Raw genomic sequence first — 18,086 nt, 5'->3', positions numbered from 1 at the left:
AGTACGCGCTCGCTCTCGCTCGGTTCACTTTTTCGCCACCTCTCGCGGCGCTGACCGGGCTCCGTGTTGCGCAGAGAGAGGGACAGCCCGAACCGCTGCGACAGCGACGCCGACAGCCGGGCCCGCCGCCGCTCTCGCAGTTACTCGCCCATTCGCAAACGGAGGAGAGATTCGCCCAGTTTCATGGAGGCTCGCAGGATTACCAGGTAGTTACTAAGTCTTATTTGAAAGCAAGATTTGACTGTTGGGAGTCTTAATCCATCACTGATGGTGTAGTGGTACAATTTCCTGACTGACTGACTGACTGGTGAACAGTGACCAGGGGCGGAGCCAGAACGTGGCTAATGGGTGGGCCTGGAAAAAATCACGGGTGGGCCTGAATATTTCTCGCACAGAGCACAATCCTCCTGTCCCGGCACATCGTATACTCAAATGAAATGACAATCTGAATAATATGAAGTTCGGATTTCCTTAGACAACCACAATTTTAGCATTATTAATAATTAATTAATAATATTAATTAATAAAATAAAATAAAAAAACATAGCGAAAGACAAATTTAAAAATAATTTCATCATAATTTACCCAAAATTTAAAAGTATATTTTTTCATGAATCTCACTATGTGGGCAGTCGACCTCAATTTGGGTAAGGCTGTGCACACCCATGGCTCCGCCCCCGGACAGTCCAGAGTGTAGTCCACCTTTGGCCAGATGGTCATGTATGGCGGCCAATGGGACTGCTTGCCTTGTGTTCATTATTGACGTGACTGCTGACAGAAGCGGCAGGGTGAATTCTGAAGCGTTTCCGACGATATCTGCTCACACTCGGCCGAGTGATTCAGAACTCCTTGGTCGGCGCGTGACAGTGCAGATGGACAATGACCCGAAAAACACCATGAAGGCGAAGAAGTGGAATGTTATGCAACACCCAGGTCAATCCCCCGACCTGAATTAAATCGAGCATACATTTCACTTGCTGAAGAACAATATTGAAATGACTTTGTTTATACTTTTTTTTCACCTGGATTTTCTGAATGGGTCAAACTGACCCACAACGTAACAGCAGAGTTAAATGCACTTTATTGTTAATATATAATTACGAATCGTCACCTCTTGATGTAAGTGGACGGATGTCAATGAATGTAAAAAGGTGAAATCTGCTGTCATCTTTCACTCCAGCTCTTAAAGGTTCTGATGCCAAGACAACGAGATGCGCCTGAGCTGCAGGCCAGTTGCCGTGGTAACTGTTGCCGTGCAGTTGGACCCTGCTAGTCTGACTCCTGAAGCTTGACTGAGCAGTAAAACACTCCCAGAGTAAACCTGGCTTCCTCCTGGGTTTTTTTTTTTTTTTCCCTCTCTCCTCCTCCGCATCCTTCCTCAAATTCACAGCAACTCTAAAAACTCTGCCCACTCACTAATATAACGCAATTGCAAACGCTATCAAGGTTCTTTCCTGCTCTTGCTTGTGCGTCGCCATGACGCACTGGCTCGAGGACACAAACTGATTTGCAACCGCTGTATTAGTAGCAATACCTTGATAGCGTTCTACTAACTAAGTGGCGGGCTGTGCATTTGGTGCCTGGGCCTTCAGTGGTGACTTCAGCAACTTAATCCACTTCTTTATACCACCACTGTCACGTCACCACGTGGCACTGCCGAGCCGTCCACATACGGTGCAGCCACGAGAAACCGCGACAAAATGAAGAAACTGTTGGGAATAAACTAGCACAATTTCATGGTATTAAAATACCCACACACCACTGTACTAACCACACTGTTGTTGAGTGTTGATGTCTACTGGTGTTTGCGTCCAATGACACGTTCTTTTGGGTAGGGATGTAACGATTCACTCAAGCCCTGATTCGATTCGATTTTCAGTTCCCGATTTTTCATTCGATTCGATTTAAAAAAAAAAATTGCTTCCATGCTTGTCTCTGTGCACTAGTCTGGTTCTGCAATTTGATCTATACATTCAAAATGCGCTATGCATCTGGAAAGAAAAAACGCTTCAAGACATCATTTCCTAGAATTTAATCAAGCCTTTTTCGATTAATCGGGCCAATCGATTTTAAATCGATTTTCGATTAATCGTTGCATCCCTACTTTTGGGTGATAATTACTTTCGGAAGTACTTCCAGAGTGGCTATTAACAAGGAAACTAACAACATGCTTTTCTCTTATATGAGTGTAATGTGTGTTCACAGCTTTTTTTTTTTTTTTTAACCCACATAGCTGCTCTCTTATGGCTCCTGTCCTGGTCACGACCATCTAACAGTGATTTGCTTGACCAATTATCATCAGACAAATGATTATGATTCAAAGATGATTTTGACATCCACTTTCCGGTCCCCCTCGCCAGTGCTCGGAAACGTCCGATCCCGTACTACCGCCCGAGCCCGTCGTCATCGAGCTACGACAGCAGCCCCTCGCGCTCCAGCCGCAGCCGCAGTCGCAGCTACAGCAGCTACAGTCGCAGCAGGAGCCGCAGCAGGAGCAGGAGTCGAAGCCGCAGTCGCAGCTGGAGCCGCAGTCGCAGCTGGAGCCGAAGTCGAAGTCGCTCCCGCAGTCACCGCAGTTACTCCAGCCACAGCAGCTACGACAGTCCCGGCTTCTGAGGGTAACCCCGCAACCAGTGGGAGGAAGATGCAATTGGGTTTGGGAAGTTTTCCGGACCAGGGTCCAAATCCGTTTTACCCGATAGACTATTATCTCTCTATTACAGAGTCTGTTTCTATGATGTGATAAAACGGCACTCTGCGATTGGTAAGTATTTGGACAATGTCAGTCAGTTGGATTTGTCTTTACACAACACCGCAACGGTTTTGAAAATCAAACCTGCAGCATGTAATTGAAGTTCGGCGTTAATTTAAGGGGCTTAGGAAATAATGCATTTACTGTTTCAGAATTACAGACTGTAACCCGCGGTGATGAGAATCTCCGCTATAGAAACCATATTAAAAATGTTTTATAGTTATATAGCCACTCCCGCATGCTTTGGACAAAACAAAACAGCCATTTCAAAGTATTTCTTAGCGCCTGCTCTCACGTTGAAGAAATGGGAGATTATTTTATGTTACATCAATTCGAGGAAATGAAAAGATGGCTCGCTTGCTGTTTTTCAAATAAGAGCTATTTTTTCAAGCTATTTGTCACTCTTAAATTAAATACCAAATTGTCCGACCAAAGCTACTAATTTCGTCCAACAAAAGTCTGTTAGCTTAGTGCTAATGCATTATGTGAACTGCCATAGACGGGCTAACAAAAATTAACAGACGTCTTAGTAATTATAAACCTTCGAGCAACTGCTACTTTCACGCACATGGAGCAGCAACACATACTAGCAGCGTGTATAGCAATACTTCTGTTTGTAACTTCAAACCCTTTGTTATGGTGTTTAAAGGCAAATCCACAAAAACTCTGAGAGGGTAAGATATTTCCCCAAAAAGGATTCCACACATGTCAAATATGTGATTTGGCAGAGCCCTTGGATCAAATCTTGCTATTCGTTGCCACGGTCTTTCACTTCTTCCACAAAGTGACCAAAATCCAAAGTAAATGGGTACTTTCATATATATATATATATATATATATATATATATATATATATGTATATATATATATATATGTGTATGTACTATATGTATACATAAAGAAGAGCTGCCGAGTATACCACACACGATACAAAAAAGCAAAAAAAGCCGCGATTTACTTCCCCCGCTCTCCCAAAAACGTTCACTCCTCGAGAGCAGCAAGATCAATGAAAAAAAAGAACAAAAGGGAACAAAAGAACTTTTTTTTTTTTTTTTTTTAATGCTTCAAAGTCACATTGTATATGTTTGTGTGTAAAAATCTCCTCTGGCTTTGTAAACTATGCACTGTATACTCCATTAAGTTGCAAGAGTGGAGGTGACACAGTATAGCATGGCGAATCGGAAAAGCAAGTGTCCCTTTTGTCGGGCTACGTGGCGCTAACTAAGCTTTTAGGATGCTACTCTAAGGGTATGCTAGCCGGCCGCCCAATCACAAGCAAATGAAATGAAAAGTACTATTTATTATTACTCAAGTCGGCCCTATCCAATTGACTGTGATGCGTATGCTGATTCTGAATTCATGTGTAGCTGTGCGTGTGTGTGTGTGTGTGTGCCGTGTGCAAAGCGGGGTACACACATACCGATTTTTAACATCTTAACACAACTAACTTTAAGGTGTAACATTTGAAATTGTCAGTCGCAACGGGTTGTCTGAGCAGATAGGGTGGGAAAAACGCAATGACACTAAAACTACAAGATAATCACTCCGGATAATCTTTCCGAGACATCCGTCGCAAAAAAAAAAAATCTCCATTTTGGCCCAATTATCGGTATGAGTGTACAACGTTTTTGACGCGATTACGACTGAGGCTGCCCTGACAATGTACAGGAAATCTTACTGCAAAACTTTCCATGCACATGTTTTATGAATCTATTTAATGTATTTATTTATTTATTTATTTATGTATGTATTTATTGACACTGATTTATTTATTGGACTATTTATTATTTAAAGTTATTGGAGCCGTTTTTAGCACTAGGCCGCGGGCCGCAACGCTGGCCGACTCGTGCTTGGAAGATAACATTGCAGCAGTTGTATTCTTATGTGAAAATGGACTGTATGCATCCGTGTTGGTTGTGTGGAAGACTTCCACATAAGCCTCGTGCGTCTGATGGAGGTTGTTCACTCGTCAATGGAATCGACATGTCATTATTTCGGGGAGTGGTCCAATACAAGACGAACAAAGTCTCCTTCCACTGTGTGTGCACAAAAATATTGGGATGGGCCCCCCCAGTAAGCCCGCAAGTTGAAACGCGGCATTCTGATTAATTTTGCGTTTGTGGAATATAAGTTAAGCAGCAAAATTCACTTGTTTTTAAGCCGTTACCGGGGGCGGCCATTTTGTCTCCTGTCGACTGAAAATGACAGCACAACCGCTCACAACGACCAATCACGGCTGACCTGTTTTCTGAATGTGAGCCCTAATTGGTGTTTTCTGAATGTGAGCCCTGATTGGTCGTTGTGAGCAGTTGTGATGTCATTTTCAGTCGACAAGAGACAAAACGGCCGCCGCCAGAGATGGCTAAAAACGAGTGGATTTTGCTGCTTAATTTATATTCCACAAACGCAAAATTAACCAGAATGCCGTGTTTCAACTAGTGGGCCTGCTGTGAACATATTGTTGAAAAAAATGTTTGGGTTGACTTCCTTTTTAATCCCACATTTGACCAATTTGGACAGGTTTATACTTCCCCAAAAATACTAAAGTACTTTGAGAACAGTTGTTTTGAAGTTAATCTCCTAAATGCCCAGATTTCAACCCTATTGAACATTTTGGAAATTATTTTTGTCGATCAAGAGTGGAAGCGGCCGAACAGTTGAACCGTATTCCACATTTCCATTAATTGTCATGTCCTATCAAGTGTCCCAATATTTTTGCTGAGCAGAGACGTTGCCAGTATCTGTCCTGCCTGGGCCATGTTAATTTACAGAATACACCAGAAAGTCTTCCTACCGCGTTATCATGTCTTATGTCGTTTGCACTTTGTTGCATTCCTTGTAAAACCTCAGAATAATAAAGCCCGTCCGGAATTTATTTCAAATATAGCACTGCCCCTTTTGATCCTTTGGGTCCTTTGTAGTGTACAAGTCCATATTCCTGACAATAAATTGAAACAAATAGGTAAAACAAACCCTGTTTGTTTGTTGTTGTTTTTTTTTTTTTTCCTGTCAGCAGATAGTTTTGCGCACATTAACAACAGCGATTCAGTGGAGAATGTTGACATGTTACATGAACACATGTATGCTTGATAATCATTTTGATGGTAACAGTACTTCCCTGGAATGGATCAATAGTATTTCTTATAAGGGGGAAAAAAGGATTTTAAATCTTGTCGGTCAGCGTCCGAGCGCAGATTTTGTTTGGCCTTAGTTTAAAATTTACATTTTGGCTTTGACATAATCGTGTTAGAATGGGGTTTGAGTGTCGGCAGTCGCTTGAAAGTGGCGCTGGATTTTCACTCAGCCTAGCTGTCAAGTCATTGTCAGAAAACTATGTTGCACTTATGTGAATTGATGTCAAAATTGAGAATGGCTCGCTCACAGAAACACTTTCAGACGTTTTTTTTTTTTTAATGTTTTAACAGTCTGCTAGCTTAATGCTATCATATGATGCAAAACGCCATAGATGGGCTATAGGTAACTTTAAACCTAATTATGAGTCTTCCGACAACTGCTACTTTAACCCGCATGGAACAACGATACACACAAAGACTACAGCATTACTCACGAGTACTCTGTGGTACAAGGACTATTACTGCAGCTTAGGAGGGGACCTTCTCTGCCTCTTGCTCTTAACTATGCAACAGACCTGCCCGGGATATTGCTGCATAACTCGATTTGAATGTGCCTGTATAATATAAAAAAAGTGCTGACTTAAAAATGTGTAACGTAGTAGAGGTGCGAAAGATGAACCTCGATGCGACGCCGGTTCACAGTGGGCAAATAAAAGATTCCCTGGGTTGTTTAATTTCACGCTTGGTGTGCTGGCACGCCGTTACAAGGCCAGTTTTCCATAATATGTCCCCTTTAGCTTGTAACTGTTTATAATCACATCTCTTTCATGATGTTCTGAAATGTAATCTAATGCCTGTCTGACTTCCCAGCAGCCTTCTGGATTCTTCCGTCCGTCTCTTTGAGCCGCCACAGAAGTCGAGGACCGGGTGTCAGTGTGTTAGGGAGGGCGGTCGAGCAGCGCAATGGTCAGCTGTCATTCGGGGAGGGCTTTCCCGCCGGATTCCATTGCAGCGCTACGTCTGCCACAAATAGATGTTCTGGTAACTTCCACAAGTGTGTGGAGGGGAGCGGAAAGAGGAGGGCCGGCGTCGGCCGTCGTATAAATACGAGATGGCCCGGCATGTTGGGCGGACATTGTGAGAGAGGCCAAAGTGCACCGGCAGCTCTCCTTCATCATGGCAGAGAGACGTATTCCTTTCACCCTGCTCCGTACCCCGAGCTGGGACCCCTTCCGCGACTGGCACAGCCGCATCTTCGACCAGACCTTTGGCATGCCCGCCTCGGCGGAAGACCCGGCCTCGTACCCGTGCACCTACTGGCCCGGCTACATGCGGCCCTCCGTGATGCCCGCCGAGATGGGCGCCGTGATGCCTCACGCTCCCGTGGTCTACCCGGGCAACATGATGGCGCAGCAGGCTCGCGCCCTGTCCCGCCAGATGAGCACGGGCATGTCGGAGATCAAGCAGACCCAAGACAACTGGAAAGTCTCTCTGGACGTGAACCACTTCTCACCTGAAGAGCTGGTGGTCAAGACCAAGGATGGGGTGGTGGAAATCACTGGTAAGGTCTCACTTACACAACCAGCATTACGGACATCGTTTCATTCAATAGAACTTATATGTACTGTACGTATATTTAGATATTTGTGTGTGTGTGTGTGTGTATATATATATATATATATATGTGTGTGTGTGTGTATATGTATGTATGTATATCTATATATATATATTTATGTATACATATATATATATTATATATTATTATATATATATATTGTCGCTGTCCTGTGAAAAACAGTTATGTCCAATTTTTGAAAAATTGTTAATTTTCACGTTAATGCGATTTCTGTGATGCGGGAACACCGTTCACGTAAAAATAAATTAATTGAAAACAAACGGACATAAGTGTTTTTCACAGGACAGCGACGATATATAATTAGTGGCGTGACCAAAAAACACGGGTTTGAATCGTTAGATCGTTTTTGATTTCAAGATGCGAATGCATCGAATTGTTCCACTTTTCTATCGAGATACCTATCTAATCGTCTTTTATTGGAGAAAGATATCTTTGAGTGAAATGCCACATTTACTGGTAAGTCCATTCACTGACTGTACATATAAAGTGACAAGAAACTCTGCATCAAACCTTCTTGAGCTGAGCTGTACCATATCAAAATGAATCATCATCCCACTGAATTGAATCGTTCCACTTTAAAATCCAGCCGTCCTTGAATCGTATCGCGTTATATGTATCAAGATGCTTATTGAATCGTGTTTTATTGCAGAGGTGTACACCTCCTATGTATGTGTGCACATGTATATGTGCATCTATATCTGTAATTTCACATACCGTGTTGTTTATACTCTCTTTGAAAAGAATATTCCTTGTTGGATCTCATTAGATTGTCCACGAGTACCTACCAAGCCAATCCCCCCCCCAAACAAAAATATGTGCTTCTCCAGATAGCAGCTTAACTGTTCTGGAAACTTACAGTTACATAATAGCTTGGAACAATGCAGTGCTGTTTTCCAACATGCTAGTGGGCGTGGGCTTTTTGGATCAAAGCCTGCTGAGACAAAAACAATTCGGCATGTGGGAGTGGATGACTTCCCTATCGCTGAAATGGTCTTTTCAGAATTTTTAATGCAATTCGCAAAGTGGCCTGCTCTTCGGGTGTCACCGTGTTGGGTAAGGCTTTTAAAAGGACAGCTGGAGCTTGTCCGAGCTTTGCTTTGACAGCCGCCGCACTGCATAGTCGAGGCACCTAACATAAACAAAGCCATAGTGGAATTTGCAGCCTTCTGTTCACTTATGTCAAAGCAAACAAAGACGATCCGCTTCAATGCTAACCATCAGCATATATCCGGAAATGCGATCGCTCACTTTGACAGGCCTCCAGTTGGTCCTTTTTAGGACGAGAGGGTAAGTGTCCACTAGTCGCACACTCACAGTGCATAATCTGCCTGTTGCCACAACAAACATAACGCAGTGAGCCACATTGTTCAAATGAATCTGGACACCTATGAGAAGCTTACAGGCTATCATTATTCTTGGTGTGAACGGATCCTCTGGGATTCTTATACGATACTTGTTCACAAAATAGCACTACAAGCCAAAATCCATCTGATTCTGTTGAATCTGTGTCAATTCAATGGGAAATAAGATCAAGAAAAGTGTTAAGGTGTCTGAGGAATTAAGTCAAAACAGTTGTGAGTGATATAATATTATGTTTGTTAGTTCGCTGTATAATGAATCTGCTATGCAGTCACTACCCCACTTTTTTTTTTTAACTCTATGTATGCTACGACACCTTGAATTACAAATAGCACAGAACATCCCTGAAGTGAACAATATTGTGCTTGCTCCAATGTTTTATAAATGCGATCAATTACATAATTGCAAATTATGACATTACAACCGATCACCGATTTTGCATGGATGCAAAACATCTGCCCATCCGATCCAGATGATCAGATCTGCATCAAGTCTTGTTTTAGCATGATAAGTTTCATGTTATAACATAAGTTTGACTTGCACAGCAAAATGAAGCAATTACTTCTTTTTCAGGTCATATTATGTTTCAACTACGGTAGTTCATTCGCTGGTCTGCTGTTTAGCTAATGTTAGCATAGTGTGCAGTACACTTTGCGAGAGCTTCAAGCTTGATGGGACTGTGACTGACCAGCGTCACTACTTTTCTTCTGTAACAGATCCACATTCCCACTTTCAACTATCACATTTTTTTCAATTGTTTACAGGTACACTACAATCAATATTTTGTATGTAAGCAATAAAAAAAAACATTTTTCCATCATGTCCTCGCTAACCCATACTGCGCCATTGTATGTTGGCCGCCTCCTTGGAATTTTTTCATGCTGTGACTTTGAATAGAAAATGTGATATCTTGGATGTGATACTGTACATGAGTTGAGACAAAATGTTCAGTTGTCAGCTGTTAAAAGTTGTAGTCAGTCGATGATACTCAATTTCAACTTAGAACGACCCGAAGGGAGTCCACTTTTCACTTTGCAGGAAATACTTTACACTTGTAGTCTCAGTCAGAATGTATGTATTATTTAAATTGGTTTTTATTTACTCTTTTTGTCCATAGGCAAGCATGAGGAGCGTAAAGACGAACACGGTTTTGTGTCCAGATGTTTCACCAGGAAATATACGTAAGTAGTTCATGCATCTGATTAATGCTCAGGGCTATCTATCAATTAGATAGGCGCTTCTGAAATAAATGTGCTGAAATTAGGGGAATAAATCATCTCCTAATCATGAATGCAATGGAATGCTACAATAATGACCTCTGAACTACACCAGTTTGAAAAATACCATCATATTTTGTTCCCCCTCAAAATAATCTGAATTTTGAAACTTAACATGAGACGAAAATAAGCGCCTCGTTAATTCCTAAGGCAAAAGACGGTATAGGTATCAAGTGCTATTTTTGGATCCTTGGAAATATTTCTCCCCTTGGGGGTACCAGGACCACAAAGTTTGAGAAACCCAGCTTTCAACGTCTGCACTCGTTCTCATTTAAGCTTTGGATTTGCTGCCATCCAGAGGCCACGTTGACAACTGAACTGCTTTTACTCAACTGAAAGGACAATTTAGGCACGAGAGCTTTTGACGAAGTGACGATTCATATTAGAACGTTTTGTCAAGTAAAAATAATTTAATTCATCCAGGTCAACAGTACACTTTTCATTAGCTATTTTGCTTGTCATATATTTTGCTGTGCTGCTACTACGGACACATAGGCACCTAAAAAACATAGACTGCATTTAAAAAAAAAAAAACATATTGCCGAAAGAAGTAGTTCATAACCAAATAAAGAATTTACATGTTATTTCAATACTAATTTAATTGTGAAGCTCAATAGCACATTCTAGCTGTTAGATGCTATGCTAACTGGTCAGCAACAAACTTAGCAATTGAAAAAGAGAGGAAACTGTGCTTTTAAAAATATGTTTAACAGGATTGTGGTGGTTTGAACACATTCCATTACAGCGGGAAAGGGTGAAAAAAATGTGGAAAATAGAAGAAAGTGTTTACCTTGGGTCTACCCATGGCCAGAGCTATTAGCTTTATAATGGTCTAATTTCTAAGTTGAGCTATGTAGCTCACTGTTCCTTTATTTTTCTCAGTCAGTACACGTTGCTGTATTTTGTGTCTGGATTATTTGAAATTGAATGTTCTGAAATGACCAATAAGCATCCTCATGTCCGTGATGCTTCTGTTCAACACTTTCAAATTTTTATTTATTGTTTAAATTGACTTGACCTTAATAATGTTACATTGCTCCCTGCAGCCTCCCCTCCAGCGCCAACGTGGAAAAGGTCACCTCCTCGCTGTCTCCTGACGGCGTGCTGACCGTGGAGGCCCCGCTCGCCAAGCCGGCCATCGGGGCGGCAGAGACCTCAATACCCGTCACCGTGGACACCAAAAGTGGTGTGGTGAAGAAATAGGAGGCTCGCACACAAACAAGCGTTCAACGAAGATTTCACTACCGACATGAAATAGAGACTTTTTGCATCCGTACTGAGCTAAGCCAGGCCAAGAGCACCTTTGCTGCATGTGTGTGGTTTCACTTTGCTCTGTAATTGTTCTCCTCATCTCCGTGTGGGGTAGCTCACATTCTTTGTTCTCCCTTCCTCATTTCTGCTGAGCACATTTACTTTCGCGCTGGCTGTTACATCACACTAGAGTAAATGTCTCCGGAGAGCATGCACTTCACCACCCCAAAAATCTGAACAATGTCTGTTAGAAGTCTGCAAATAGACTGGCTTCATCCTCGGTTGATTTAGAAATGCCAACAGAGAATAAAGATGAAATGGCATACAGAGTGTGTCGTTTTTGCACTCCTTTATTTCTACCTTTGTCTCATTTCTTAAATGGTTAAGAAATCTTGCGTGACAGTCTGTTCATTTTCCATGCACATATAGTGCGCCGTATGTTCCTCGTCAAATTGTGAATTACATCTCTGAAATCTATCAATTATTTGTCTGACATTTATTAATGAAATAATGTTTCAGAGAAAAGGGGTGGTTTCATATGCTACATTGCAGGCACTTCTTTTCACAGGTGCAGATCTCAGCATGTCATACCTGACCTCGGTTGGTTAGGTATAATATGTATGATCATTATGTTGTTTACGCTTTCACTGTTTCAAGATTCCCTGGTGACCCTCCAAACATGTTTTTGCAAGAACCTGTGCAAATGTGGTGTGAAAAAAAAAAAACAGTTCTTGGGACTGTTTCAAACTCCCTTGTGAACACTGATACCACCCACTCATATACAATATAAACATTTTTAGCATATGCAGTTTTGACAGTTTGAAAATTCCCACCATTACCACTATTTGTCTTGATTTAACACACTTGTAAATCTAAAATCAATTTTACTAGAGATGGAAATGCAGCATTTTCTCACTTTTTCTCGCAAACGTTTTCTCACGTCCAATAGAATATATTTCTAAAAATATTTTGTAATTTTGGAAAAGCCATCAAAATAAATAAAGGTATTCGCATTGTTGTCAAACTTGATCAAAGTTGACCTGAATAATGATTAAACATACCATTCTGAATTTTTGGATGAAACATGCAGTTTCACTCCAGCCCAATAGGAGCAGCACCATCTGCTGTATGCGCTTTTTCACCTCCCTACTTGAACCGAGTGCAAGTGGGCAGCGGGTAAGTGAAAGACAACCTTTTAGCCGTCTCTTTATTTGAGTCCTTTCCAAAATGTTTTGTTTTCTTGCTTGGCACATTGGTTGTGTGGTTTCTGTGTTATCCCGCTTGCAAACCAACCAACAAATTATTGATTTTGGGGTACACACATGATTAAACAGGCCAAATTTAAACATCGTCCGCCATCGTCCGGAGGTCCCCGGGACATCTTGAGTGCTTATCTTGTAGTGTTGTGTGTGTACTACATGTGATTTTCTGAAGATTGTTCTGCCCAAAAATGTATTTATCAATGTTCAAAAAATTGCCCTTCAAATTCACATTGTGTCATAAATTTACGGTGTTATTCTTTACACATATGTACAGTAGCTCACACATGTACGCGCAAGCTCATGTGTCAGGTCGTCATGGAAACAGAGCTGTGACGTCGCCAAAGATCTGCAGGCCATCACACAATGCATTCAAACGGTGGATTGAAAAGGCTATAAGACTTTTGACTGGAAAGAGAAGCTGGGGGCTCGCAAGCTGTTTGAGTTAAGCATATTGGGGAAAATATTGGATCCAATTCACACAGTTTTGAATACACATTTTGCCATATGGTCATCTTGAGCAATGTTCCCTCGAAAGACCCCTGAGCACCTTCGACCGTAGTGAGCAACATCTGACGGCCAAACCAATATCACATCGGTCCAAAACCTGACATCGGGTAATGTTACATGATGTAGATATGTTGCAGAAAAATAAAAAAAACCCTAACCATCAAAATAGAACATATGATTGAATAGAGATTTGCGACTCGAATAAAATCAGCCCTAGTTTACTTTCATATTATAGCACACAGACATAGGTCATTTATTTGAAGCATATTTAAGCCGCAATGGAATCTGTATAAATATGGTCCCACATTGTCCACTCACAAATAATGGAAATAAACTGTTTATTAAAATTTCGAGTTACCTGACTTCTGAAACGCACGAAAGAGCCTTATTTACGGCGCTCGTTAATCAAGCCCATTTTTGGACTTCCTGAATGGAGCGCTCCGCGTGTCTTCTGCAGCGTCTCGTCGGTGAGTGTATGTGCGTCATGGTATGCTTCTAGTTATAGTAGAGCAACTGAGTTTGCACCCTCGGTCGCACTACTGACATGGTAAGGGAAGTGAGAATAGTGTGGTGTCCTGTTTGTAGATCAAACTGGGGTGGAAATGGAAGAATGAGTGCAGAAAATGTAATGTGTGTGCATGCTTGATGCGCGCCAGCGTCATCGTGCGCGATGAGAGCAGTGCGCAAATGCGCACGCGCGAAACCGAGAAGGAACATTGATGTTGAGCTAGCCTACTTTTTTTTACAAATGTTGTTCAACAATATTTTAGTTTTCTTGTATATAAATAAATTACATTTCCGTGATAAACACTGCATTTTCCTGTTTTTTTTTTCAGATTTACTTATTAGTAATAGATATAAAGAACAAAATACATAATTGATCTGACATTATAATTTCAAGCCCAAAGTCCCGGGAGATGTAGGTGTTTTTTTTTTTTTTAAATAATACTCTTCCATTTTATACTTCTTATCCTAATGAGGGTTGCAAGGTTTGAACCAGAGTTTATCCTATTTTTGGGGGCGAAAGACGGATTAAACCCTGGACCGGTTGCCAATGTCAACAGGCAACCCTTTACATTCTCAGCATGAGTGCCTGCAGCTAAGTCAGGTACAGTAAGTGAACAACTACATCCCTCGTAGTACTATATATTTTTTAATGGGGCGTGGTAATTCATTTTGAACATGCATGTTTCTTAGTTTATTCCTTTTTTCCCCACTATTGTCAAGGACACAGAGACTGTATTGATTCCCTAAGATTGTTTTGCTGATATATTTTTGTGAAAAATAGTTATTTAAATTATGAATATTAAAAACCCGACATGTCTACTATGCATGACACTGTACATTTTTTAAGCAATTATACACATTAGATTGCATACAACGTTGTCATATTATTTCATGTAGGAATGTTAAGTTATGGAGTAATAGCCGATAAGTTACAATAATTAAAAGGCTATTAATAATGATAGCATAGGATTTGCATTTGGCGTTTTCTTTTGTAGTAATATTAGTTTGTCATTGCGTAACATTTGAACCTATTAGCTTTTCCATTTTTAGAGTTAATTGTAATGAGTCGTTTTATTGTGCAATATTGAAGGTGCTTTTCCATTCTAGTGAATGAGAGCCAGTCTTTCAATATAACCACACTTTTTAGGTTATTTCCTTAGGTGATCACCGCTCGTGTAAGCTTTTACCACAAGCGTCGCTATTTCATCCACGGGTATATATGAAATTATAAATATGGTTAGGTATTGTTGTATCGCACAATTTGTGTACGATATACTGTATTTCTGTCTTGGCAGTGGGCGGCTGTGTCTCTCTGGCTCGAAACCAGGCAGTGGGAGTGTGCACTGGAGTTCCACCGCATCACTTAAAGAAACGCCCCAATTGATTGGTGCCCCGTTATAATGAAAAAAAATCAATAGAGGCCAGGCCAAGACAAACGAAAGCTACTTGAAGCACAGCTAACCCCATCAAGAAGTTCTCACTTCCATATTGCTTGTCTGCCTGCTAAGAGGACTCATTGAGTCAGTGTGAACAGTTGGAGGTCATCCAGTGCAGACGAATCATCTGTCACAGGCGGATCAAATGAAAGATGTATCAGCACAACTGGTGATGGAGTCGCACGCTGCGTGCTTCCTCTTCCTCCTCTCTGACTGTGTTCATGTTGCGTGCCAGCTCACTAATGCACATACTAACCCCACTCTTGACTCTGAAGCTGCAGGCCTGCGCTATTTTTAGAGCGCTCCGCTATGCACTCAGCCTCCAGCACGTTGTATAGTTACACTGGGCAGATAATGCATGAATCACTGCCTCTGCACTTTATTTTATTTTTATTTAGGCTCTGGATTTATAGGACAGTAGCCTACTGTCGGTAGGCAAAAAGCTGTTCATTATTCAGTTAATTATTAAGTTTATTTGGTTCATTATTAAGTTGAATGGCTTGTTTTCTATTGTGTATTCATACTTGCTCTTTCAACAAGGTATCATTTAACCAAAATATAGTTTCACGGAATACTTGAATTCGGGTATTCGATTGAAATGTTTAGTAAGATACTAAAATAGTGTCTTGATAGATCCTCCAGCCCCATAAACGACTACATTCAAATTTGATTCTAAATGTTCATCATATTCTCTGTAGTTCATATAACTGTTTTAATCACCAGTTTAGAATTCACTCCCACCTCTTTCAAAGAAAAAATGGTTTCTTACAGTACGTGCGTGCGTACTGCATATAACCTGAGCCATTTTGTAATGGGGAGGATCTGGATAGTGGTCAGTTTGTCATTCATTCCCCAGATTTAAAATGGGCATGGCCCATCTGTCCGACCACAATCCGCAAGGATTTAACACAAATTCCACTATTTTACACTCACTTTTATTCACAGTTAGCTCATTGAGTTACTAATTGTCAGCGTTGCTAAATCAACAAATTTTACGGAGGCCTGAGACTTTTCTGCTGCAATTTTTTGTACAAAAATAAAAAACAAAAACAAATATGGAAGCGTCAAAAAACATATCTGAGTGCAGTCAATGCTGAACACTGAAATTTTAGCAAGATTTTAGTTCAGAAGGAATAGATTTTAGGACTAACAATCTCCTGCTCCTGTGGCCCGCTGTCTCCAAAGCACTTAGCATTTCACCATTTCCTCTTTTCCTCTGAGTCACCTCTTCCTTCCACTTAAACGCAGGCATAAATGATTCATGTGAGTTCCCATCAAACCAGTAGCTCTCAGGCCTTGAAACCAGGCAAGTGTCTCACGTGAAGAAGCAATGACGGGCTTCTTCTGAAAACCTCACCATTCGATCCTCTCTCCAAATGACTTTTGCATGTTCCTTTCGTGTTTTTCTCTGTATTTCTTATTCTGTCGGCAGTGACAAATTGACAGTATGTTGTTCGGTAGATGGACTGGAAAGGACTGGAAGGTTCTCCGAAGGGAAACCAATGATGGTGACACCTGGTGGTGATCGTTTGCACTTTTCTACAGACGTCACTTATCCTCCCCCAATATGAGCTGTTATATTAATTGGCCAGATGCTAAATGTCATAAGAAGTGAAAGGAAAGCTACTTAACTGTTGATTTAGAGAAAGTAGCACATTATCTTTGTTTACAAGGCCTGTTGAATGAAGGTCATCGCAGGAAAAATAATCTTTGTTCATTAATTATATATATTGTCTGTATTTTACTGCATACTATTATTTTGATCATTATCAATAAGCACCGGTAATAATTGAGAATCGTAAAAGGTTGGAGTGGATTCACACCTCATATTTTATTTGACTACATGCACTTACTACTGCATTTTTTCGATAAGTCTTGTAGCACAACTTGTGACCGGGAAGCTTTCAGTTGAAAAATCCAGGAAAACCTTTAACAGAATTCAAGTCATGCTACTACAATATGTAATCCACAAAGCAAACGTCAAATCGGCTGCCTCAATTTTGCCTAGCAACAAATCCGGATTGGCTAATACAAATACATTCACTTATAGGGCAGAGGTCGTCCAATGGAAGGCCCAGAGTCTTGATTAGATTCCAACCAGTTAGCTTTGAACAGCTGTTTTATTTGTTTGTGTCCCCCTCGCAACATTTCAGGAAGAAATCAAAGCACTTTTTTTTTTATTACTCACCTTTGTAGAATCGAAGAAATATGAAAAAAAGACACCTTTGGGGTTGATTATTCTGCTCTTCCTCCATTTTAAAGGTAAATTCATCCATTACTTGGTTAGTAACTTCAAATTGAGTTTTAGGGCCGTGATTAATTTGATTGAACATTTTATTGGAGCATAATATGCACATTTTGTTTACTGTTTATCATCATTTGTAGGTGATATCAGTGCTCCAGAATGCCCCTAACTGGTGGCATCTTGCTCCTGAAAATTGACAGTGCAATAATGTGTTTTTTTTTTGACAAAACTGCAGTAATATAATGAATATTTACTTTGCAAGTCGATTTACAGTGTGCACCCCAAATTGTTCTACTTGTGCCCCTAAAATTTCAGGTTAGGGCCACTGTGCTCCTAGTAAAATAAATAAATAAAATATTAGTCTTTCAATCATCTCCATCCCTGAAAAGGTTTGTTCTAGTGTGGTCTAACTCTTCCTCTTAATGGTTAATCACTTTGTAAATTTGTTTCAAAATGTGATGGACACTTCAAAAGTGTATGCTGTTTATATATTCTGACTGTGATATTTCCTAATACTCCGTCAGTAAATGATCCAATTAACAGATAGACATTTTCAGCCCCTCTTTTACCCTTAACGTTTGAAAAAACAATAGAAAAAAATATGAATAAATTCCTGGGATTGAATAGCTGGACTGTGAAAAGACACATAAATATTTCCTCGGCAGTGAATGAGTTAAATAAAAAAAGTTCTTTAAGCACATAGTTTAAGAGAAGTGATTGCGGAATTGTGTGGTGGTACACGTCCGCATTATTTAGTTTTGGTCTTTAATTGTGCTTGCC

At 40.7% G+C, this 18,086-nt stretch overlaps 2 protein-coding genes across 7 annotated transcripts in view; both read left to right on the top strand.

The window, feature by feature from the left end:
- Positions 1-6,801, top strand: part of srrm3 (serine/arginine repetitive matrix 3) — a 57,131-nt gene extending 50,330 nt beyond the window's left edge. For 3 of the 6 annotated variants that reach the window (XM_086012762.1, XM_086012761.1, XM_086012758.1), the window contains 2 exons: positions 75-206; positions 2,361-3,016. In XM_086012762.1, coding sequence (XP_085868888.1) covers positions 75-206; positions 2,361-2,616 — 388 coding nt within the window. In that variant the 3' untranslated portion in view covers positions 2,617-3,016. Of the gene's footprint in view, positions 1-74; positions 207-1,180; positions 3,017-6,696 lie in introns of those variants that run through there. The other 3 variants (XM_086012760.1, XM_086012759.1, XM_086012763.1) reach the window with 3 other exon arrangements.
- A 62-nt stretch (positions 6,802-6,863) lies between these two features.
- hspb1 (heat shock protein family B (small) member 1) lies at positions 6,864-11,698 on the top strand. The gene is made up of 3 exons (XM_086012765.1): positions 6,864-7,387; positions 9,939-10,002; positions 11,145-11,698. The coding sequence occupies exons 1-3, from the start codon at positions 7,003-7,005 to the stop codon at positions 11,299-11,301; spliced, it is 606 nt and encodes a 201-aa protein (XP_085868891.1). The 5' UTR covers positions 6,864-7,002; the 3' UTR covers positions 11,302-11,698.
- Positions 11,699-18,086: the final 6,388 nt, after the last annotated feature.

The sequence above is a fragment of the Filicampus tigris genome, chromosome 17 (assembly GCF_054856515.1).
Source record: "Filicampus tigris isolate MCC_2025a chromosome 17, RoL_Ftig_1.0, whole genome shotgun sequence".
NCBI lineage: Eukaryota > Metazoa > Chordata > Actinopteri > Syngnathiformes > Syngnathidae > Filicampus > Filicampus tigris.
Note: the sequence above shows the minus strand (reverse complement) of the source record. Positions and strands in the feature narration are given on the sequence as shown.